General features: G+C 37.8%; 2 protein-coding genes and 1 pseudogene across 2 annotated transcripts; 2 read left to right on the top strand and 1 right to left on the bottom strand.

Moving 5' to 3' along the window:
• The first annotated feature begins 1,633 nt into the window (after positions 1–1,633).
• LOC149000048 (scramblase-like protein) lies at positions 1,634–19,786 on the top strand. The gene is made up of 12 exons (XM_089139715.1): positions 1,634–1,831; positions 2,038–2,579; positions 4,575–4,661; positions 5,669–5,710; positions 5,839–5,883; positions 9,580–9,645; positions 9,782–9,838; positions 9,976–10,037; positions 16,358–16,478; positions 18,223–18,300; positions 18,386–18,492; positions 19,098–19,786. Exons 2-12 carry the CDS (start codon positions 2,073–2,075, stop codon positions 19,126–19,128), a joined length of 1,203 nt encoding a protein of 400 aa, XP_088995841.1. The 5' UTR covers positions 1,634–1,831; positions 2,038–2,072; the 3' UTR covers positions 19,129–19,786.
• Positions 19,787–21,948: 2,162 nt separating this feature from the next.
• LOC149000047 (P-loop containing nucleoside triphosphate hydrolases superfamily protein) lies at positions 21,949–24,121 on the top strand. The gene is made up of 4 exons (XM_089140283.1): positions 21,949–22,194; positions 22,418–22,460; positions 23,164–23,243; positions 23,334–24,121. Exons 1-4 carry the CDS (start codon positions 22,176–22,178, stop codon positions 23,738–23,740), a joined length of 549 nt encoding a protein of 182 aa, XP_088996409.1. The 5' UTR covers positions 21,949–22,175; the 3' UTR covers positions 23,741–24,121.
• Positions 24,122–24,233: 112 nt separating this feature from the next.
• Positions 24,234–24,742, bottom strand: LOC149000046 (low affinity inorganic phosphate transporter 1-like; annotated as a pseudogene).
• Positions 24,743–25,324: the final 582 nt, after the last annotated feature.

Below are 25,324 nucleotides of genomic sequence, written 5' to 3'. Positions count from 1 at the left end.
TACTGGTAGAGCCATGTTTTGTAACTAAGTATTTTAAAGCCCAAACCTCTCATTGCCTTTGGCATAAACATCCTGGCCCATGAGATTCAATTTGTTTTCCTAGCCTCTTCTGGGTCACCCCCCAAAATTTTTTACAGATGCCTTTCTAACAAAGTTGTGAAAGGACATTTGGAAGGTTAAAATGTGTACATGCATAATTTGACATTGAAAGACTGCTGCTTTCAATAGTACTTCCTTTCTAGCAATGCTCTCCTTTTCATCTTTGTAGTTTTGAGATAGTTTTTGCTTTAACCTCATCAATAGTAATCTTATTGGTAACCCTAAATTCAGTAAGCAATCCCAAGTATTTAGATGACCTATCGGCCATACCAAACTTTTAGCACTCTAGAGAACCACATCTTGAATTCGGCATGAATATTTTGGTTGAAAGTGAGGCATGACTTTTGAAGATATATATGCAATAAATTTCCATAAATCCAATGGGAAAAAAATTATATATTTGAGATTAAATGTGATAAAACTCAAGGGTTAAAAGATCTGGATATCTAGCAAATGTATTCTCATCAAATTAACGACTTCTTTCTATCCAAGAAAAAAACTACCAACTCTCAAGAAAAGAAAAAAAAAAAATTCAATCCATTGCTTTCAAATCTCTAGATTCATGAATGCAAGATTTAAACCCGTTTGGTTAGGGCGGCAAAACATTTGAAACAAATTACAGAAAAATGTTGGGGAGACGCCCTTTTCCGGTGTCTTTCCGTCCCCCCCCGCGTTGGTAAAAATCTATATTCATGGAATCTAGAGATTTTTACACCAAACGGGAATCTAGACGTTCCCCGCCCGAAACCGTTTCGGCCTCCACGTATCTATAAATTTATGGGTGTGAGGTGAAATCCAGAGATTTCATCCCTACTATAAAAACGCTAGACTTTTACATATTCACAAAAATCACAGATGAATCCATATATTTCATTTCATTCCACATATTCAATTAACCAAACATTTAATTTTATAAATTATTACTCCATAGATTTGAAATCTCCAGATATTCATGAAACCAAACAGGCCCTCATGTAGGGTCTGTTTGGTTATATGAATCCAGATAATTCGAATCTCTTGATTCATGAATGCGAGATTTATACCTATTCAGTTGTGAAAATCTCTAGATTTATGAAATCTAGATATTCATCTTTTTACACTAAAAATGTGAATCTATAGATTTATGAGTATTTAGTGAAATCCGGAGATTTCATCCCTACTAAAAAAACTCGAAATATTTGCGCATTTACAAAAATCAGTGATGAATCCATAGATTTAATTCCACATATTTGAAATCTCTAAATATTTGGAATCTTGACTCATGTAACCAAACGGGCCCTAAGTCAGTGCCTTAGTTGAGATCCTCTCCACCAACTTGTCTGTGCCCTCATTCTCCCTCTAAGCCCGTGTCAAGCCTCTGGAGAAGGGAAGGATGGGAGCACAGGCAGGCTGGGTGGAGAGGATTTAAACTCTTTGCATAGTGTATGAGAGCATTGGGATTTAGTGGGGTCCCCCAAGAATGATCAATTTTTCTATTTTTTTTTAGGACACAGGATGGGAAGTCAAAACTCAAAACAAATGGATTGTACTTCTTTACTTTTCCTCTGTTGCCGTAAATAGAGAGTTAGGACGAACACTTTCTTTCTCTCAGTAGTACAGATTACAGAATTCCCCGCTCGGTGTTTCTCGTTTTCACGCTCAAATTTCCCATCTGCCAAAGATTTAAGCTAGTTAATATTTTAGGTTTCTTCATTGATCATTGCTGTTATTCTGCTCTCCGAGCTCGCACCAGGTCTGTTTGATAATCTAATTCTCGTATTTTATTTCAAAATTCTGCGATTCTTTATAATCTTGTACTCCCTCAATCTGGTTTTTCTTTCGCGGTTTTCTTAATCTGAAACTGGTCGTAGATTGTTTTGTTTCATACTCTTCTTGTTTTTTCATCTTGAAAGACACGAAACTGTGCTAAATGGTCCCTTTTTTTTTTGTTATTGTAAGTCTTTTGACAGCCTCCACTGTTGTACATTAACTCGATGAGGTGGGTAAACGGTTTGCGTCTGTTCGCGAAGTATAAAGGAAATACAGGAAATATTTCTCAATTGGGTTCATCTTTGCATAATGTGGAACAAAAGAATTTCTTGCGACCTGGTATCATGAGTCTTCAAGAAAGGCCCATCTGGGGAAAAAATGGTTTTGAGGGATTTTCACTGCCTTCATCGAAACCTAGTGATTTAACCATATTCCGTCAGTTTGCGCGGACAAAAGCAAGTGATTTTTCCTCCCTAAGTAGAGAGGTTCTAGCACAGCTTTGGTTGGAGGACGAGAAAATGAAGAGAAACAGACGCAAAAGAAAGAAGATTCAACGGAACCATACTAGAGATGCCGGATATGATACTTTTCCTTCTTTTCAAATGCCAAGGTGGTTTTCAGGTGCATCTGTTCCAGAAGAAAGACATTACGATTTGGGTGAACGGGTTCTTAAGCAGCCACCTCCTAGCCAATCTATTACAGGTTATCTAGAACCAGCATCCCTAGAGGAGGTGACTAAATATTTGTTTTCTTTTAACAATATTGGTTTTCTTATCAGTTTTATTTATTTATTTTTCAATTTCCAATTATCTTGAGTAATCTTTAAGATGCACAAGCATTTAAAAGTCTAGTTATCTGATTTTGGAAACCAAATCAACATTTTACTTGCTGAGCTTGTTACATTAATTTGAAATGTTAGTTGTTAATATAAAGACATGGAATTTCTGCCCCTTGTAAATGTTTTACTGGGATATCTTAGGCTTGTGGTTGGTTTGATGCCATGGGGTCACATTTGTAAGAATTACTACTTTGATAAAATGGATGATTAATTATATGGATGAGAGACAGTGGTTCTGTAAATGCCTGTGTTGCTTTTTAATTTTGAATATGATTGGAAAAAGATGATTCTCCTGATGGTAACATTCTCACTGTTTCAGGGTCTGGAAGGGGCAAATGTATGCATCCCTTTGGACATGATTAGATCCACGCCAATTAGAAACTAGAATAAAAGTTAAAATTAATGAATGAGAGAATTTCATAGAGTTTGCAAAAATATTCACTCTTTTCAGTGTCTTGGTGGCTGAAAATTCATGTGAGTGGTAGATTGACCTCCAAGAAGATCTTAGAAGCAATGTGCAGGATGATAGTCCCTGCTTCTCATCTCATCTATTGTCTTTGTGCTCCACTCATAGACTTGGTTAGAAAGATATTTTGCTTCCATTTGGACGAGAAAACATGTTGCGAATTGTCAGGTCAGCCTTCTTAAGAAAATTCTTGCACAACTAAACAGATATGGCTAACTCGCTTATCTATTCAGGCGCCTCATTTTCCCATAAATGTTATCCTGGTGGGGTATTGTTTTTCATTCTTGATAGAACTAAAACACGAAATATGTAAAGCTTTTCAAACTAGAAGCTTAGGTATGATGCTTCGAGAAATAATTTTTTGTTTATTTACCACATTATCCACGAGATTGGTGGTGCAAATAAGTTCTGTCCTGCCTATTTATAAGACTAGGTCATTATAGTTGTACTAGTGACAACCATGGTATTGAACTTGAGAAGAATGTTATGGAGAATAGGGAGAGTGGTGATACAGTAAAACAATTGCACAAGATGACCATTTTTGCATTCCATGCTGTTGCAAATATGCTGCCAGGAACCAATGATTGCTTAGGTATGCTTTGTATGTGGAGCTGAGAGCCTGTGCTCTAGTGTTTGGATTATGCATGAAGCATTGGTATAATAACATGCATAAATCTAGTTTGTATGATTTTATAATGTTAATTGGCAGCAAATTGGAGGTAGACCTAAAATGATCACTGGGGAAGCTGTGAGAAATAACATGCTTATCCTCGGGCTTGTCCCAGGTATGACTTCTGATAGAGCTGAGTGGAGGGCCAGGACTTGTGTATCTTACACCCCATTTAGCTGAGTTTTCCTGATCTGCTGGGCTGTGCTCCTTTCCATTTCCCTTTTCTCTTTTTATTTTCATTTACATATTGACTATATTCTTTTCACTTGTTAATTTCAACTGGGTGGCTTTGCCCATTTAGCTGAATCCACTGACCCAAACCGCTAGGTTTTAAAATTTTGGTCGGAGGCATGTACTGGAACAAAAACTTGTCCAGACCAACAATACACAAAACATGTATCTTTAATGTCCATGTTGAGGTGAATTACATATTCTTTATGGTCTTGTCCAAACATATACATGATACCAATTTGCTCGCTTGCTTGGTAGTTACCTAAGAGTTTTGATAACATAAAACTAGAATCCAGAATTGTCTTGCATTACTTACAAAAAATAGAAAACAGTAATACTATTGTGTTGACCCACTAACCACTGACAAGTTGGCTGCTTTCCTATCTACTTTAAAAAGAGTTCCCCCCCCCCCCCCCCCCAAAAGTTTGTGCTATTGTTGTAATACATAAGAAGATATTTTTCTACGTGTTTCATATTAATATTTAGAGTAACTTAGTTCTTTTTTATCTTTTAAAATTCAGGAGAAGGTTGCACCTCTTCTTGCCAGGTCCAATTTGGTCATTACTAGAGATATAGAGTGGGCAAATCTTATGCTTGGTTTTGAGCAGGTAATTCTTTTTAATGAGTCTCTTTCTAACCCATATATATGCTCCATTTAAATTCCCTCTTGAGAATCTAAGACAGGATGATATGAATTGTGGAATACTTGACTGTGAGATTTAGTTGCCTAGAATCTTGCATTTTTTCTGAATTCTGATCTTACATTATATTTTACAAGTTCTTGGTCAAGCAGCCAACAGAAGTGGTCAAGGTAGATATTGGAGGCTTTCTGGGATAAAATCTTGGTTTGTTAGTATAGTGTACTGAAAGGTCTACACTTTAGGGTTTTCCCAGGGAATTTTCCTGGTAGAGGAAGACATTTCCTCTCCTGCTGGATTTCATTTGTAAAGTCATAAATATATTGGGGAGGATGTGTGGTAAATAGAACTTGGTTGGATGGGGAGAGACAGATGTTGGCACACTGAAGAGGTTAGCTTATGCTGGAGGGAGCATTCTGTATCAAGTGAATACTTTCTGGTTGATGGGATGATTGAGTTTTTTTTTTTTTTTTGGGGGGGCGGGTTGGGGCTATATTTTTCAGTTCTATTTGTGTACATGACTGTTTGTTGTACCTGTTATTTTGTGGTTCTGGTTCACATTTGGTTGTTCCAGCCTAGTTGGTATGGCTACTAATTTTTAGATTAACATTGAATTTAGATGCACTGATGATATGTGTTACAGACACTGGTTATAAGTTCATTTTTCTTTTACATGCAAATTTTGTACCTTCAATCGGACTAGCATGGTTCTGTTCATGCCATCTGATCTACTGCCCCTCCACCTCCTCAAAAAACACTGAGAAAGACAGGTTGCAGATTTCAGTAGCTGAGAATACAGTATTCATGACTTCCCTCTGAATTTATAATTTCCAACCATACTGTACAGAGCAATTTCTTTTATTTTTAGGTTGTATGTACAATTGTTGCCCCTAATCAGAGTGTTCGTCAAATGTTAGTATTCATTCAACAAGCCTATTTTTATATTTAATTGACTAATGCTAATATTGCGATTGCAGGAGAATAGGTATGCAATAGTAGATGCTTGCTTCCCTCAGGCGGTCTGTATCTTCTTAGTTTGTAATCTTTTAATGTTTCCACCCCCAACTTCCAGTTATATTAAAAATATTTCTATTTCTTAATTTGAACTTACTGAATTTCTAATGGTTAACCTTGTTATCATTTCCAGCCAGTGGGTTTGATTCGTGAGCAAAGTAACCTTATTGCTAGACAGGTATGGTATTTGATCTTGTTGGTTTCCTTTTTGAGACTCCTACCTTTTTCCGCTCTTTCTTTTTCTTGCCCCAAGGGCTTTGCTTTAGCTACACAATGGCACTAATGTATGAAACCTTTAGCTACACAATGATACTAATGTATGAAACACAAAATTAACTCTGGGTCCAAACATTCAACTCCAATTATGTATTTGCAATTGATAAGCCCCTAATAGCTTGAGTGTACAGGTGCAAGAAGAGAGGGAGAAACACAGGATCAATATCAGCTGCTACAGGGGATCAACCCCAGCTGAACACTTAGGGAACAAACTCAGTTAGAAGGGACAGGTGGCAAGAGGCGATTGGCCAGGTGACACCATTTGGCAAGAAGTATTGGATAAGGAATAGCAGTTAGGAGCGTTTTGGTATGTAAGGTAGTGGGGAGGGTGTTATGTGTGGAGTCTGTAAGTGAAGCAAGGAGTTTTAATTCAAGTGCTTGAGTCAACTCTTGATCCTTCACTGTTTGAGGCTTGTGGTTGTTATTGGTCTTTTTTGTCATTGCTTCAGTAGGCATGGGCAACAACTCCTTATCTTCCACCATATGGTAAGTTCATGATAATTGTCCAGGGCTTCATCTTCACCAAAGAAGTCTTCTAGTGTTGCTTCTAGAGGTGAGCAAAGAACTTCTTCAGGGGTTTGTTGGTGGGCTTTGAGGACAATAACCCCCTTTCTTTGTGGGCAATCTCTGGTAAAGTTACCCTCTTCATACAGATACTCTCTGGAGTTGCTGTAGTTGGTATAGCCTGTTCCCTTGTAATCTACCTTAGGAGGTAGTGTGAAAATTGTGTGGGTGGAGTCAAGTTTGAATGGATTGGTGGATGGTGGATCCCTCCTATGGACATTTCCATGAGAGTTATTATTATTATTATTATTATTATTATTTTTTGGATGAATAATAAATTCATTGCCAAAGAGAATAAAAATACAATAGTACATAGGGCAAAGCCCGAGCAATGAGAGCCAGGCTTGACAAATGAGCAGCCAAATAGGCAACAAATTTAGCAGCCACCGAAGAGCGCAATAGTGAGCAAACAAGTCATACAAAGCTGCGCCAAATTAAAGATTTTCTTCTTCTTAAAACACGGCAACATAAAATCAACGATGAAGACTTCGCCGATTTGGAGTTGCCCTTAATGGATGCGGTAGCTCCTTTCAACAACCCACACTATCTGGGATCCGACAAAGGGTAAGGGATGGCATCCATGGCTTGGCTAGAAAGGGGGGAGAGGTGAAAGTGGAATGGGCCAGAGAGAAGGACAGCTGAGAGAATTGGGGAAGTGACCAGAGGAAAGGAAAGAAAAGAAAGAGGGCCCAGATGGCACAAGGGCCTGGGCTGGGAGAATGGGCCAGGGCTGTCAGGGGATGCAGGGGAGTGGAGAGAGGATTGGGATTAAGAGGGGTAATGGACTAGGAAAAGGGAAAAGTGAGATGGGCATATTAACAATGCACAGTACCCTGAGTGTTGTATACCCATATTGAGTCAAGTGTGAGTGGATTGGTGTATGGAGGATCTCTCCTGTGGATGGCACCCTGAGTGTCGCATACCCCATAATGATCATGTCCACCAAAGTAGTAAGGCTTGATGAGTTTTTCCAAATGGGTGGGGAGGGGCTACTTCCCTTTTTTTGTTGGATGGCTCTAATTGAGTCACTTCAGTGACAGTCGCTGTATTTGTACTGTCAGTCTTTGTAATTCTGTAAGCACATCTTCTAGGGTTTCCTAGATACTCTCCATGGTCCTCGATGCTGCTGATTCATCCTTAGCTCTGATACCAATTGATTTAACCCAGGGTCTAGGTGAGTCTTCAGGATTTTAGGGTGGTCTAGGGTTAATTGGAAAGGGCTTGTAGGGTTCGGCCAGGCTTAGGTCTAGTTCTGGAAATTGAGGAATTATTCTGTTTTAATTGGACTGTTATCTTCCAGGAATCAGAATTGATACCTTAAGGCTATGGTTCAAATTAGGTTTCCTAGTTGGCTTAGGACTCCTTGATAGTGTTAGGGTTTGGAAGGGAGGTAGGGAGGGTGTGGGTAGATGATGATGATGACCCCTAAAGGATTTTGTAGTTTGGATGAGAGGTTAGGAAGATACAAGAACTTGAATGACATTAGGGTTCTAGATCTTGAGGTTGGAGATGAAGTGCAGAAAATTCTGCAACTAAGAGGAGTGAGCTGTATTGTGTTAATAGGGGAAAGGGGGATGGTTGGGGGGTTTCTACGGTTTTATGTAGGGGACAGAGGCTACTACTGTAGGGAAGGAGAAGGGGAAGGGATGAATTGCGCATGGCTTGGGGAAGGGTGTTACAGTTGGGAAAGGGTAGGGGATGGGCTTGGTGAGGAAGAAGATCCTCCCAATTGGTTCTGAATTTGATGAACTCTCTGACTGCTGCAAGTTTGAAGAAGATGAAGAACTTGAAAATTGCAGAATTTGCAGAAAACTCATATCCCTCAAAAACCCAGGTTGTGGGCTTTGTTCCCCCACCACTCCAAGTCTGGTTTCTATTCAATATTCAAAACTGCCTTGCTCATAGTGAGGTGGGGGCTTTGAATAGCCTTACAATTGAGGGAAACCAACTAAGACTCAACTTAGGAAATTGAATTTGGATTAGGATTCCTTTTACAACTCAACAACTTAAAAAAGGACTCTCAAAACAACTGGAAATGGAGTCTCTAGAGAACTCTTGAACAAAGATAATTTGCAAAATAAACAACCAACTTCCAGAAGGAATTCTACTTGAAAGTTGGATTCCAAATTGGGACTCTTATTTAGACAGGGACTCTCACTCCAACAAGGACTCCATCATAACTCATCAAGGAATGATCCAAATTATAAAATAAGAGTAGATCTAGACTCCTTTTAAGGAGTCAACTTAAGGGAATCCCTCTCTAATTTGGACTCCTAACCAGACTGGGATTGGGACTCTTCAATAACTTGACAAAAACAAAACCAAATTAAAAATAACGCTAGATATAGTCTCCAAATGGCAGTGTGCGTCTAACTAGCCCTACTGGGGCCAAAAGAGGGGGTAAAATGACCAAAATACCCCTGGTCAGATACAGATTTCCTGTGGGGCTGCAGAGAAAATTGGGATGGTCCTCCCTGGTTACATCACTCAGTAGATGGAATGTAGTTGGGACCGAATAATTTTATTCCACTTTGGGATGACAAATGAAAAAAAAAAAAAATTACATAAGAATTTGGAACACGTAAAATGAGGACAATGGTATATTTTGAGAACATTTACGTGGACTTTTACCAGAAATGGATGACAAGGATCCATTAGCTACTCAAACTTTGTCCCTTACCAAAACCAGGAAGGTATGAGTAAAATAGTTCTGAGGAACTAGCCATATGATCTGAAGCTCCACAATCAAGAAGCTAGGAAGGACCAGCACCAGAAGAGACATGAAAATGAGAATTTGCGGTGGTGAGATTCTGTTTCTTCATTTGCAAACCATTTGAAGTTCTTTAACTATCTTAGATCAACTTTTTCTGCATTTATGCCCAAAGATAAATTTCCATGGAAATAAGAATCTGTATCTTCTGCTTGCACTATTATATTTAATATTACTCCTGTATCTCTCTTCCCAGCCATCCCCCTGGAGAGGGAAAAGAGGAACTTTTGCTGACATGTTGGATCTTATGGTACAATTCTGCAGCTGCTTCGCACTAGGCGTCCCTTTGTTGCTTATATAACTGATGCCTCGGGTAACGAGCTCATTAGGGTGAGAACCTATGACATCCTTGCTGTTGTACTATCTTGCAGTTCCTTTTTATTTCTTGCCCATGTACTATATTTTATTTTCTTCTTATACCACCTTTGATGTATAGTGTTTGCAACTTATCTATTAGTTGCTTTAGATTCGCAGGCCTTTTTGGTGGATAACGAGCACCATATATGTTGAGATAGATGGTAAGGTATGGAAATTTGGTTTCCGTTGCAACTTGCAAGTTGGCTTATCCTTGATTCCTTTGTAGTTGGTTGAGACTATAGTATCGTTGTAGGTAAAAATGAGATCTATATATAATGATTCCAATTCATTTATCGTTTGTAGGAAATCGGTGTGGTTCATAGGAGGTGGCATCTGTGGAGGAGGGTGTATGATTTGTATTTGGGGTAATATGTCATTCTTGGATTTATATGGAACTTTTTCTGGGGGGTATCATCACTACATCAATTGAGCTTGATTTCTTATGCTAGAATTGATTATTTTTTCAAAGGTTGGGAGATTTACATATTAACATAACCAGTCATATTTCTTAGTCATGTGGTAAAAAAATTGCTCCTTAACTAGTGTCTTGGAAAAACAACACTAGTCAGGAGATGGAAGGCCTGAAGTTGTCCATCCCTTTTCTTTTATTTTCCCCCTTTGGGTATTTGTTGATTAATTTGAATCATTGTACGGGAACTTGTGAGATCTCATTTTTTCACTAGGTCGAGTCGTTGAGATGAGATCATGTGTGAAACCAGAAAAGTACCCCAACTGACCGAGATCTCAGTTTGACAAGGGATCTCAATCGAGTTTAGCCCCTCTATACCCAGTCGGTGTTCTTGGCGAGAACTTGACACAAGTCACACAACAGGTTCTTCCATCAATTATTGTTGGACTTTTGACGGGAATCTTGCTGGATTTTCACCAACAACACTTCTAGCTGATCTACAACAACAAAACATCAATCAAGGGTATTTGAAGGTATAGTCAGAGAACTTCGTGAGATCTTGGTTTTCTCCAAAGTTGAGATAAGTTCTAGCGTGAGACCCGAAAATAACCACAACTCGACCGAGATCTTGGTTAAGTTGAGATCTCGGTTCAACCAAGGGTCTCCATAGAGACCAGGCCTTTTTTACCAAGTCTTGGTTGAGACGAGACGAGACAAGATAGGATCTTGTCTTGACTCGTTCTCTCACACCTCTTGGTCACCTCTCTCGATAGCAGCCTCGTACCCTCTTCTTTGTCGAATTTTTCTTTAGTATCTTGCCGGATTTTCACATGCAACACTCCTAAGGATTCTTTAGCTCATCTACATCAACAAAACAACATCAATCAAGACCATTTAAATGTAATCTTCAAGCAGGGTGAATTTTTCCTTAAATTTGATCATGTTGTATTGTTCTACTGAGTACTGAACTACTATGTTCTCAAGAGGCAAGACTAATGATGTTGGGTTGTTCTATTAAGTACTAAACTACTGATATGGATGGAACTATGAACAATTTAAGTTATTTGATGTATCTTATCACTTGGTTTTCATTTATATCAATTATTGGTTATATATTTCATGCTTTATTATAACATTGCATGTTCATTCTGGCAGCATTTCCTTTTCAAACTTAGTTTGAGTTGGAACTAAAGAGGCTAAGTACCAAGTTTCAACCCAACTTGATCCTTAAAACCCCTTGAAATGGGCCCTCGAGTTCACTCCAGTTGGGCCCAAAAAATTACCCGTATCTCAACCGAGATCTTGGTTTTCTGGAAGGCCAAGATTGGCCTCGAGACTGAGATTTCTTACCATGTTTGAAAGTGTTATCAAGCAAGTTATTTCTTTCCCCTCAAATTTGATTTTTTTCCCCCCAAATATTATGTTGTAGAATAGGTCTTTGAATGTGTATTAATTGTATGTTTAACAATTTCTGGAGTTATGATGCTTGTACTACTGTATTCTCGAGACTAATGATGTTGTTTTGTCTGTTGGGTACTGAACTACTGACGTGGACAGAATTCTGAACAATTTAAGTTATTTGATGTATCTTATAACTTGGTTTTCATTGATATCAGTTAATGGTTCTAAGTTTCATATTTTATTAGATTGCATGTTCATTCCTACAGCATTTTGATTTCAAACTTAGGGTCGAGTTGAAACTCATACATAGCCTTGTTGTCTCACAAGTCCAAGGCCACTAGTGTGTTTAGAAAGCCTAAAATGGGCTAAATACCAAGTTTTAGCCCAACCTGTCCCTTAAGCCCCCCTCCCCCAAGATGGGTCCTCAATTCACCTGAGTTAGGCCCAAAAAATTACCATATCTCGGCTCAGATCTCAGTTTTCTGGCTGACCAAGATTGGCCTTGAGACCAAGATTCTTACCATGGTTTGAATGTTTCATGGATGTTCTCATAGATCGAGCTGAAATCACGTTCTTTTTGTGGATTCCAAGATGAAAACATATTGGAGTTAATATCTCGGTATTTCCCACTGAAACTTGGCTTTCTTTCAACCCTCTTCCCCCCCCCCCCCCCCCCCCCCAAAAAAAAAAAACACACACACACACACACACACACAAAGAACAAAAACGTGACCAATTCAATGAGCTTGGTCCAACTCTTTTTTGGCTGACCAAATTGGGCACAAACTGAGTTCTCAAACCATGCATGTTGTTAATAGTGATGACTCCATATATGTCAATGTACTATTGGGATTTACTGGCTCTTTCATTCAATCTAATTGCTATGTCATGAGCTTAAAACTCTACTACGTGGATAAAACACAAAAGTGTTCTCATTTATAGTGGAAAATAAGCCTCTAAAAAGGGTGAGCCAGTGCCGAAGGCTTCTGCACAAGCAGTGTTTGGGGGGGGGGGTAGGCACTTTTTTTATGCAGTCTTTCCCAGGAATTTACACTGAGAGGCTGTTTTGATGAGTGGAAAATAAACCTCTGAGTTACATAAATCTTCAGCTGGTTTTCTTGTATTCAGCCCCTTTACTGGGCCTGAAAATATGGTTTGGGTGTAAGGGATACAGGGTTTAGTTTTTTTAGTTTGTGTAGTTAGCTTAGCATCCGAGATCTTTGTTTTTTAGTTATTGTTAATTTCTGGTAGTTGGCTGGATTAGGAACTCTATAAACCCAACCTAGTCTCAAGGTGCTTTACTTTATTTTATGCCAAGTTGTAGTCTGTTCAGAGTACCTCCACGGCAAGCTATTGTTTGGAGTAGTCTAAAGCTTTGAGTATTTTTTTCTACGGTTTTAAGAGCATTTGATGTATGAATTGTCTTTTATCCTTTGGTTCTGTGAGATTCTGAGCTCCTTCTGTTGTGGTTCAGTAAAAATCTGTTGGTGATTCAGCTAGGGTCTGGGGTGGGGTCTTCAACGCCAATGATCAAGTGGGGTTTCTTATTCTTTCTGCTTCTCTTCTTCTTCTTCCTGTATTTCGTTACAGTTTAAAATCTTCATTCTTTTTTGGCTGATTTCTATCTTTCCTCCTCCGAACTCAAACTGTTCCAAAGTCTTGTTTTTCGTTCTACTTTTCTCAATTCTGAGCTTGGGACATGTCCCTAATTTTATTGATGAATAGTATCTGTTATTACTGTTCTAATCCATTAAGTTTCTGGCATCAATTTTAAGATGTCCTACTTTTGAGTCTGTTTTTTAGAAATTAAGGGTGTCAACTATGATCCGAAACCAATATAGTGAACTAAAACCTGTCACTCAGAACAATTTCTTTTGGATGAATCATTAACCAAAAGGGAAATAAAAAGGGGGGGGGGGGAGGAGAATGAGGAGATACAAGAAGCAACAGTGTAGACCTACAAAGCCAAATGGCACAAAGCAAGCAACACAAGAAGCTAAAATTTGCAAAAGACTAAGGTCAAAAGCTGAGACAAAGCAAGAGATGAGAGAAACTTGAGGAGAGGCACAGGATAATTCATGAGGAGAAAGCGACTGAAGGGGAGGAAAGCACAGGGGGAAGAAGACAGAGGGAACCCAGAGGTCAGACTAGCAGACAAGGTAGGTGATGGGTCAGCGGGAATGGCAGAGGAAGTCAGAGGCTCAGCGGCTGACTCAGTTAGGGAATTGGCAGCGGCGGGGGGAGGGGACCATGTTGGCAACGGGGGAGAGAGTTGCAGTGGCAGCAACTACCACGACAGACACGGCTGGGGTGATGGCATCGATTCCTGAAGGAGACTCAGCTGCAGAATCCAAAGAAGAGGGATCAATGGTGGGAGTCAGAAGAGGGCCAAACCGATTTGAAGTAGGGAGAGAATCAGTATTTATCGCTGTTGCTTCTTTTTGATAAGACTGAAGAATTACCTGCCCCTGATTCTGGGGATTTTTCCAGCTGTAGATCATCTCTCCCTGCCCCTGATTCTGGGAATTTTTCCAGCTGTAGATCATCTCTCCCTGCCCCTAGAAGAGTCCCTGGTGTCAGTTGCTGGAGCAGAGGCAGCACATGGTCAGGCCAGCTGGGTGGGAGCAGAAGCAAACACATCTGGAGCCCCATAACCATTTGCCGATCCACAAGGCTGGTGGCCAAAGAGGTTGCATGTTAGGCAATGAGGAGGGATCCATTCAAACCCAACTTCTTGATTGAAGCTGGTCCTATTTTCTTCAGAGAGAGTGATAGATGAAGGCAGGGGTGAATCTGCAGGGACCTCAAATGAGTGAAGGAAAGCCTGTTGTTTTTCATCATTGTGCCCGAGAATGTATAGGGGATTCCCGATTGCAGAGCCTACAATGCTTAGGTCTTCAGCTCACCAGAAGTGGAGGGTGAGACTGAGTAAGGAGACCCAAGGAGGAAAACAAGGAAAATCCTCCATGTTCAGCTGAAGGTGACGGTGCTATTGATGGAGGAAAATGGGTTTTCTCGCTACCAACCATGGACCACCCTCAAGGGCTCTGCATTTATCTTTCTCGTCAGCAAACTTGAAAAGGAAGAAGCCATGAGGGTCTTGAAGAAAATGGGTTTTCCAGCATTCCAGCAGGTTTCCATTGCTTCAAAATTGAGGCTTTAACAGGGTCTTGAGCTAGGAAGTGACCGATAAGGCAGCAGTTCCAGTGAGAAGCTTTGACATCTAACACTCCAGCAAGGCAGAATGCAGACTTTCAACCATCCACTAGGGGGGAGTGATCAAGTAAAGAGGAAGTCCTGCATGGGAGGAAAGAGAGGGAGGGGAGACGAGGGAAGTCTGGGGGAAGGGGGAGGAAGGAGGGCCAGAAGGGGCAGAGATTGCCAGAGCAATGGAAGAGAGTGAAGGGAAAAGAAGAGGGGTAGGGTTGGACATTCTTCCTTACATGGCTTCCTCCGTCTTTTCTCAGATACCTGTCCATAACATGGAAAAACTTTCCATTCTGACTCAAGGGGAACTTGACCATGTTACTGCTTTAGAACAATTGTATATACTCTCTATGTTTAACTGAGATACTGTTGGTTCTGTGCCAATTAAATCATTAAGTTGGTCAACTGATTGAATCTTATTGCAGCTGCTAGCCTGCTAGTCTAGCTGTGCATCAGTGTTTTATAATTTACGTATAACTCACTCTTAACATTTGCAAATTGTTAAAAAGCCATATTTTACATTCTATCCGTCCTTTTTTGAATCATAGCTGGTTGACTGGTCACCACCTTGATAGCTGTGATGACATTTATCATTTATGGATAAGTCTTAGTGTTGGGTATGAAAAGGATTTTTATTATGATCCTTACTGCATCGTGTTCATTCGGATCTTGTTTCTTAGAAATTATTTGCCATGTATCTTCCTTTCAAAATGGCAGAGAAATTTCATATTACATGAATTCTATGTTGGTAATATCTTGACTCAATAGACCAAGTTCTGGGTGGTCTATACTAGTTGAAGTAACTTTAATTGTTCAAGGCAGATTATTTGATTTCCAATATCTAGTTTAGATAACTGTGTTCTTTATCACAGTTCCTTTATCCTGTACTTTACCACCAATGTCTCTTTTTTATTCCAAATCATGCATCAGCCTCATTCATTCTTCTAAAAATGGGCTGGTGATAATAGCCAGACCTGTGATGAATGTGTGTTGCTTTTTCTTTTCCTAGCTTTATTTAAGGGTCTACTAGTGTTCACTTGATTGTACTATGTGTTTTCTGTATTTCTACCTCCATAGGAACATTACTATTGATTCTCAAAGAAAAGTACCTGTTTATTGTTCTAGAGGATGACATAAATATGTAAATCAATATAGTTGGTCAGCAAAAATATCTTTTGCAGTTGACAACTTTCAATGATGCCAAATGGTGCGTTATTTATTTGTTGAAGTTTCACACAGAAAGGAACAGGATGCTTTATGTTGTTTTCCTGTCTGACTTGAAATTCTTATTGTGAATCCTGCAATTTTTGACTACTCAGTCTGTAAATAATCTTTTGTGGAGTGAGTTGTACTTTTCATTATTTGATGACTATGGCTTACCTCACAGTCCACGTGCAATCCTACTGAAGTACTGCCATGTGCTGGATTATTTATGGTATTAGCTTTTGAATTTTCTTTCGTCAATATTAAACAATGGATGCTGTTCAAATTAATTGGGGCTTTTCTTAGCTAACCATGTGGTACTACCACTCAAGTAATAATCTTAGTTTCTCTATCAGAATTATATCTGTATCTGCCTTGGGTAGAAGGATTTTTCTAGTCTGACAGCAGGATATTCATTGTAACTGTACTGATTACTTTCATCCTTGCCTGTGAAATTTTATGTAGGAATAAGCAGTTTGCAGAGGTTGTAAACCCTGGATTTTGGAACTGGACTTTTACTTTGAAGGATATTGATGGAAATGTACTGGCTCAGATTGATCGTTACTGGAGGGGTTTTGGCTTTGAGGTTGTGTCTTTTCTTTTGTGCTTAACCATAGAAAATTATTTTTTGTCTTGAAGGTCCAGGATATCTTAGCTGTTTTATGTTTATCAGTACTACTTGATGTTGGAGACCTCGGTTTGATATCTTTGTTCACATCCTAAAATAGTTATCTGCTATCATAGCCAATGGAAATGCCTGTATGGCTTGTGAGGTGCCCAATTGGCTTTATCATCTGCATAAAGTTGTGATGTTTACCATTGACTTTTTATCATTCCCGTAAAATTGCAATATTCTTTTGTGGGCCTTTCCATTATGATGGATATCCTTGTAATTCTGATGTAGAAGCCCATTATTTTTTGTTTAAATTTCTTTTGGATGAATTTTAAATATTTATTAATATTGTTGAGAGTCAAATATTAATATATATTTTAAGTCATCCAAAAAAATTTTAAACCAAAATTATGGGCTTCTAAATCAGAATTACAAGGATATCCATCAGGATGAAAGGCTTACAAAAAAATGTCACAATTTTATAATTGGTATGCAAAAATGTAGTAAATGTAATGATAACTTAATAGAGCCCCTTAAGATCAGATATATGTGGGTCCCCTGTGCTGATAAGAGTTCTAGTTGTCATTCAAGTTGAAGCATCTATTGTGGGTGGTTTTCTATTGTTGTCTATTATATCTCATTTCACATTTTGAGGTTTGAATGAAGATCTGAAATTACAAGGTCACTCTCTTCTGTTCTTTGTTCATTTTACTTATAGAAGTGCTTGTGGCTTCGTACATGGCTAGGTGCTGCTATTTGCCTTTCTATTTTGTATTGGGTTGTTGGTTTCATTCTGGGCCTTCTGATTCAATACCTCAAGAGAGGACCCTTTTTGTTATAATTGTTCAGTGACAACTGAGGTGGGAGAGTGATCTGGATGCTTCTTGAAGAATAAGAACTGGGTGGTTGAAGTGAAGAATTTCTGGTCTGCTTTGTTATTGTTTCCCTTAAGTGGAAGGTAGATGTAATTAGTTGGCTATGGACTAGAGATGCCATGTGAAGATGTGTGTTAGGTAATAACAAATAAATGTAATTAGTACTTGCTGGTCATATGGATTAGTGAAAGACTTAAGCATGATAAAATCAAAATCCATTTATGGGAAGTCAAAATCAAAATCCATTTATGGGAAGTCACTGGTTGCTTCAATAATATTAGTCGGATGATGAGGGAAAACCAATAGAAATGGTTTGGATCTGTGATGAGTCATATTTGTGCAAATCTGAGGCAGTAATAGGATAAATGTAGGGAGTTCAGCAGTTAATGTGTTTTGAATGCAGTGTGCTGGTGCATAGGATTTATATTTTATATGTAGAATTTAAAGAAAAAAAGCCTTACTAAATTACATGTAACTTAGAGCAAGGCGTTGATATGTTGAATTTGATACCCAAGTGAATATCCATATTCATGTCTTGGTTTTGTTACATTGAGTAGTACCTGGCTCTCCATATTGAAGTTAGTGTAATTTAGTAGTGGTTATAATTTTAAACTATTACTTTTTTCAGGTGTTTAGTTGCCAATTTTTCATTGAAAAAGAAACAAATTGAAGAAAATAACTAGAAGAGCGTATATTGACATTTCTCTTAGATAGAAATTGTACATCAATATTCAGAAAGTGTGAAATACTTGATTACTTTGATGGACATTTCCATAAGCTGGGTTTTCCCATGAGACTGCCATCCTAGAAGAAATTTTCATTATTGGTAATTTTTGCTGCAGCTCTTTACTGATGCTGGTCAGTACGTGATTCGATTTGGCAGTGCTGATCCAAGCTTCCAGACTGGGCCCGTTAGAACGGTATTTTATCAATAAGTATCTAAAAATTGATTTGATTATTATTTTTTGTTTAATTTTCATGGCTGTTGTGCCTTTTCTTTTTCAGGTTGAAGAATTAGAAATATTTCGCCCTCTTACTCTGTCAGAGAGAGCTGTTGCCGTCGCTCTTGCTGTGTCACTTGACAATGACTATTTCTCTAGGCATGGTGGCTGGTAAGGTTTTATGAAGTGTACCATTTAATATGGAATCTTGTTTCTGTGATCGACTATTTTCATAATTGGCATTGGTTCAAGCTCATGTTTCTGTGATCAAAACTTTATTCTTATAGAATTTCCCTTCTTTCTACAGTCAAAGAGAGTGATGGGTGGGTTGGGGAATGTCATTTCCAGTGGTAAAAATTCTGAATCCAATGTTTAGGGGTCTGCCACTTTCCATGGTAGTTGTACAAGGACTTCCCGTCAAGCTCTGTTTGTTTTGGTGTAAACCTCCATAAAATTTTACATGTTGGAAAGTCTTCCAATTTTGTTTTTGATGGAAACAAACATTGGAAATTTTTTAACATGTAAAATTTTATATTTATGAACACTTGTTCCTTTTGCTGTAAAATGTTGCACCAAAACAAACATGAAACTTGGTAGAATTTGGTTTTGGTGGGCACAGTGTATAAGTAGGTTAGTATGCCGAAGTTCAAAACATCCTGGATTTCCATTTTACTTTGGTTTATGATGACAAAAAACAAAAACAAGAACAAAAAGAAAAAATGATTGTGACTTGTCATGGAAGAGCACTAATTTTCTGGTTTTGCTCATTTCTTCAGGGGAATCCCATTCTTTGTTGTTGAAGATTAGGATAGCAGCTAGGTATCTCCTCTGCAGTACCGTACCTTGTTTTGCCAGGATATTGAAAGAAATAGATGGAAGTCCTTTTTTTAATTGAAGTCTTTTTTTAATTTATTTTTTGGGTTGTTTTTTTTTTTAAATTTTTTATGTAAAGGTTTTATTTACCTAATTTCACCCATATATGAACCATCTAGCTCTTAAATGCCAAGGGATTTCTAATCAAGAAGAAACATGTTTTGCTCTTCTGACATTATCTTTTGATCAGCATCCATATTTGCCTAATAAAGTCTGTAAATACAGTGGAAGTCTCCATTTGAGTTTCTTTACTGTAAGTGATGATTTTATTTTAAAAAAGGTTGTATCAAGAAGTATTGTATGCTCAACTTCAAAGATTAGGGGCTTCTATTCTTGGTGGTATTATTATTTCTTCTAACCAGGTATTATTATTATTGAATTGAGTGGCCAAATCTGAAGCTCATAGAGCCAAAAAAAAAAAAAAAAAAATTAAGTCAGGAACGTTACCAGGTAAAAAAGGTGTACAGTAGAAAGAGGGAGGCATGTGAAAATTTTCATGATATGCTGATAAGACACAAGACCAAGATTTGAATCATCAAGAGAGGTAAGTGTAAGTCCTTCCATATATGGTTTCAATCAAGGGAAAGTTTTGGATTTTACTTGGATTTCCTTCTCATGTGTGGTAGAAATATTTAAAGAGAGCATAATACCCGTGAGAGCCCATTGAATTGGGTGGGGATCTGTTAAAGAAAAAGGGATAATTACTATTGTCCCCCCGTACTATAGCTTAATTACTAATGTATCCCCTGTACTTTTTGAAATTACTAATTCAACCTTCAACTTTGCTTGTAATTACTATTGTCCCCCTACTATTAAACTCCGTTAGTTAAATGATGATATGGCATATTTTATTTATTTAAAAATCCCAAATTAACCCTATAGTCTTATATTATTTATTTACACTTTATATTAAATTACATTACTATCCTGAATAATTAGGGAAAACTTAAACCTATTTAAACAATCTTCTTTCCTAGTCTAAAAAAAGAGAGAAAATCAAGGAATACACATTTTCAAATTTCGATATGTACTTTTCAATTTGGTAATAAATAAATAGTAATTCCTAATTTTTTGTGTTATTTTTAATTTTGTTATTTACTTTCTAGTTTAATGTTATCAGTTTAAGAAGTTTCTACTTTCAATAGATTATTATTTATTTATCTAATTTGACGTTAGCTATTTTAAGAAGTCCTACTACCAATATGGTGCCTTTTTCTTTTTAATTCAAGATGATAAAAATACACATGTAAAACAATTTCATATGATTTTTTTCTTTTCTAAATGAGGATAATATTTTATTTGGCATTCTTTTTATAAAAGGGCAAAATAGACATTAAACATTCAACCTTAACGGTCGCTTAACACTGTTAGAATTGAGGGGGGGGCAACAGTAATTTCATAAGGAGTAGGGTTCTTTTAGTAATAAAGTTATAACACAGGGGGGCAATAGTAATTATCCCAAAGAAAAAAGAAAAAAATTCATCCAGGGATGGGATCATGGGTTAATATTTATCAGTGTGAATATGATTTAACACAAATGTGATCAAACAAACCGGCTTCTAATAGAAGAGCCATCGGGCTTAGGCTAGGTCATGTTTGGAAATTCATGATATGCTGATGAGGAAAAGATTCGATCATGACCACCCCAATTGTTTGTTTATCCAGAGACAGAGAAAAGGTAAATGATAAAAGCAGCTTGGTCCATGGGTTGGCAAGAATTAAGAAATTACAAATTAGACAATGATATCATATGGGTTTCTAGTTGTTTTACGTTTCTCATTCTGAGATTCTTTAGGTGCAAGTCTTATCTAAAGTTTGTCATGTAACGAGTAACCAAGTGAAGCACTCAATCAATGAGCTGCACTCGATTGAATCACCCACCAAATAACTTCCTTGATGAGAGAGAACTTTTCAGTTCATTGTTTAAGGAGGTTGGTTTTTCTAGATTTTTTAATTTTTTTTATCTGAGGTTTATCTAAGCCCGCTTGCACACATCTCGATTACATCCTCAGAGGGAGCTTTGTCATCCGCAAGGATCGAACCCATTACCTCTCTACTGAAAAGTATAGATCTTACCACTCAACTAACCCTGCATTGACATGTTTCCTAGATTATTGCAACTAAGAAAACCAAAGAAGGTCAAAGCGCGCTAGGAATCTTCTTCTTCCTAATATTTCATTATATGTCATTGATTTTGCTGCTCCCAGCGATGCGTTTTGGAGTTTAGAGCAAATTTTGACCATTGAGTGAAGCGTTCATTCAGTGGTCAAGATTTACTCTAAACTTCAAAATGCATTTGCGCTGCTCCCAAGCTCAGTCCCTACGTCATGACTTTAGAAGTGATTAAGGTGAGAACTGCATTTAAATGAAAAGAGGTACTCGGTACTTCTATGGTTCTATTGCATAGCCTCCATTCTTTTTTTTTGGTAATCATTGCATAGCCTCCATTCACCACTGCTTTCATAAGCTATGATTATTTATGAATCGAATTCATGGTTCACTAGGACGATTTATGACCTACTCGACTCGAGTGAGTTGAGTCAATTTGTCCCAATCAAACTGAGTCATTTGGAATTGACCATATTGGATCACTCAGAATTAGGATCAATCAGTGGCGCGTATAATATTTTAATCCAAGGGTAGTTGTTGGGATTAATCCTAACAATTAAATTAGAAGATGTCATGTGGCTAAATCCAAACTCAACCCTCCTGTTCCATGCTGATCCATTTCCCACTTTGACCAGTGAAGTTTTGAATGATCATCAAACCTGGACTGTTACATTGGTATCGTGTTAAAGTTCAAAGATTATCTAACGGCTAATTGGTTAAGGATGACGTCATCTTGAAAAGCACCCTATCCAGTTGCTCACGTGTTATTAGATAGAGATTGCAGCCAGGGACTCAGGTTTCAAGCTTCCGTTCTTCTTCTTCTCTTCTCTTACCTTCCCTTCTCTTCTGTTTCGTTAATCTCCGTAGCAGCCATGGATTCCAGTCCAAAAGGTCAGATCTCTCCTCTTTTATCTCTAAATTTAATGGATGAATTGTTTCAAGAAAGGGTTTGTTTGTTTGTTTTTAGAGTTCTTTGATAGACAGAAGGATCTGAGATGAAGAAGAAAAGGATTCATTTCAGATTTCTTTCTTCATGGGTATTTGTCTTATTGCTTCTGGCATTTGATTCATTAAAATCTGGTTTCTCTTTCTCTGTGGATGAGATGAACTTCAGGATTGGCAGTTGTGATAATGGGTGTCTCTGGTTCAGGCAAATCGTAAGCTATCTCATCTCTTCCCCATCTTTTTTGTTTACAAATTCAACACAGAAATATATGTATGCAGCCAGCAGCATTGACCTTGGCACATTGATCGGGAAAATTGTTTTGTGTCCAGTAGATCACCTTCTTGTCTGGGAGAACAATGTGTTGTCGGCCATTGAATGGTGTGCAGCATGTGCTGCTGACGGTCTAGATTACCGTCCATTTCGAAGGTGTTGAAAACTGAAACGGACAGTCAAGAGATTTGGACGGTCAAGATCTAAATCTCGGTCTAAGTCTAGATTTGATCTCGACCGTAATGCTGCGCATTTACTAAAGTTCAACAACAAACGGTTGAGCTTGAATGCCGTGCATTTAATGGACAGCATGTGCTATTAACCCATTTCGGTTTTCAACAGATTCAAAATAGACGGTCGAGATCAAAATTTCGACCCATATGTGGGACCCACTAGGGACAAGCTTTGATAATATTTAGAGGTAGATCCCACCTTTAATGGTTGGTTGAGACACCCTTGTTTTCCCTAGTGAGGAGGTGATTCAAACTCCATAATTGTAGTTCAGGAGGCCCTATATTACATTAAGACTCTTGATTATGTGGAAGTGGCAACAGATTTGTTTTTTTTCTTTTAAGATTAAGTTGAGATCAAGCTTCCTGAATAGTAATATTGTTCTCATTCTGACTGGCACTTAAAATTTACAGAACAATAGGAACTATGCTCCAAAAGGCTGTGAATTGCAGTTTTCTTGATGCTGATGATTTCCACCCAGAATCAAACAAAGGTATACTTTGTTTTCCTTTTATGTTTTTGGGTAAAAGAACAAAGGTTTATGGTAACTAAATTTTTATAATTTCTCAATCAATTGATGCAGAAAAGATGAAAAAAGGACAACCATTAACAGATGAAGATCGAATCCCTTGGCTCAATATATTAAGTGATACACTCCATGGATACATAAGCAACGGTAAAACTGTAATTCTTGCATGTTCAGCTCTAAAAAAGAAATACAGAGAAATTCTTCGAATGGCCGACCCTGATGGTGGTGGTGGTGTTGATGGTGGTAGTTGCATTAAGTTTGTTCTGTTAGATGTTCCAGCTGATGTATTAGCAGCTCGACTTAAAAGAAGAGAGGAAGAAGGAAAACATTACATGCCAGCTTCACTGTTGCAATCTCAATTGGATTTGCTTGAGATTGATGTTGGTGAAGGCATACTTACAATTGATGCAACTTTGAGCCCTGATGTTATTGTGAAAACCCTTAGAAGTCAAATATTTTGATTAGTGACATTGTTCCCTTATTATGAACAGATTTTATTACTTTATTGCAAAAGTGGAAAATGGTGGGATGTCATTTATAAAGTCCTTTTCTAGTTTTCATTTCTGGGAGAACTATTCAGCCTTTTTAGGGTTGGAAGTGACCAAACAATCCTTGGTAACTACCTAGCTCAATTCATAGTGAGTTTTTCAATATCAATCCATGTGTATGTTCCAGCAATAACTTTAATGTTACATAAGCTTGACAACATCTTGTATAGGGATAGAAACTTATAATTTTCTTCAGTCCCTCTGTATCCACTTTTCTACCTGTGTGAGATTTATGTTCAGCTCCATTGATGATTTTTCTCTCCTTTGGATTTAGGGAAGAAATTTAGGGCAATTTATTATATATTGGATGTGTTTTTTTTAATCATAAATTAGTTATAATTAGTCTTTAATAAGAAGATCAGTCAAACAGCACAACAAACCACATATGGCTATCAAGAACTAAGTTTTAGTTCCTACTTCCTGACAAGTGAGGCCCATGTCGATGTATGAACTGTTTGGAGAAAAGCCCAAATGAATTGGCTTGGTTTTCTAATGCTCTCCACCTTCTCATGCTCTTCTTCAATCTTAACTTGAAGGGCCTTAGTCATGTCACTTGAAGCTTTGTCTCTGGTATTTTTCATTCGCCAATAGTGTATATATCATTGCTATCAAAATAACCCCAAGCATGAGAATAATCCTTCATATATAGTCAGCTTTAAGGAATGTTGAGCCAAGGGGATCAACAAAGTATATGGGTGTTGGAAATTTATGCTTGAAAAAAGCTGAGAGAATGGTAGCCATAGTCCCAACAGCAAGAACTTTGAACCTTTGCATTGCAAAAACAACAGCAATAAAAGCCCCTCGAGTGTTCTTATTTGAATATTCAGACATGATAGTTGCAGAAACAGGGTAATCTCCCCCAATTCCAAACCCAAGCCAAAACCTAAAGAAAAACAAGGTCGCCGCCACAGCCATGGGATTGCTTCTGAAGGAAAGGCTAGAACCAATGGAGAAGATAGTCATGATCACAAAGGTTACACCATAAACTCTCTTTCAGCCTCTTGTCTCCTAACCGCCCAAGAAGAACTCTCATGCAAGAGTACCATAAAATGCAGCTCAGTTGACAGCTATGGAAATTTCAGAAGGAAGGTTACCAGGCTTGGTAGATCCTTCAACATGATAGCAAATTTTTCCAAGAAGCTTTGTGACAAAGGTGATGCAGAAGAGATCATACATAGAGAGAAATCCCATTCCAGCAACAATTATTGCTGTGAAGTAATATTATTGTATTTTTTGCTAATTTTTAAAAATTCAAAACTTAAAGCTGCTCTCTACCAATCGCTTAATATGAATGGTGCTAATCTCAATTAAACGGTTTAGCTTAGTTCTACTGTGAAATTAAAGTAAAGGAGTTCTTGATTCTTTAGGGATAAATGCTTATTCTTTCCATCTACGGCTTAGTCATATTTACTATTTTCACACACTTTTAAGCGATTTAGAAAAAAAATCTTGACTTATCAAAAGATTTGGAACGTTGTTTTTCTTTGAACTTGTAAA

This window comes from Hakea prostrata, chromosome 11 (genome assembly GCF_041222555.1).
Source record: "Hakea prostrata isolate BN-2017 chromosome 11, UWA_Hpros_2, whole genome shotgun sequence".
NCBI lineage: Eukaryota > Viridiplantae > Streptophyta > Magnoliopsida > Proteales > Proteaceae > Hakea > Hakea prostrata.
The sequence above is the reverse complement of the archived record's forward strand: the minus strand, read 5'-3'. Positions and strand labels throughout refer to the sequence as shown.

What these genes read in the sequence shown, in the direction of transcription:
- LOC149000048 (XM_089139715.1), top strand. Translation starts at nt 2,073, where the DNA reads ATGAGGTGGGTAAACGGTTTGCGTCTGTTCGCGAAGTATAAAGGAAAT. An exon ending in AACCAGCATCCCTAGAGGAG is followed by an intron (nt 2,580 to 4,574) that starts GTGACTAAATAT and finishes TTTAAAATTCAG; the next exon opens with GAGAAGGTTGCACCTCTTCT. An exon ending in GGAGGGGTTTTGGCTTTGAG is followed by an intron (nt 16,479 to 18,222) that starts GTTGTGTCTTTT and finishes TTTTTGCTGCAG; the next exon opens with CTCTTTACTGATGCTGGTCA.
- LOC149000047 (XM_089140283.1), top strand. An exon ending in GTCTCTGGTTCAGGCAAATC is followed by an intron (nt 22,461 to 23,163) that starts GTAAGCTATCTC and finishes TAAAATTTACAG; the next exon opens with AACAATAGGAACTATGCTCC. An exon ending in CCACCCAGAATCAAACAAAG is followed by an intron (nt 23,244 to 23,333) that starts GTATACTTTGTT and finishes CAATTGATGCAG; the next exon opens with AAAAGATGAAAAAAGGACAA.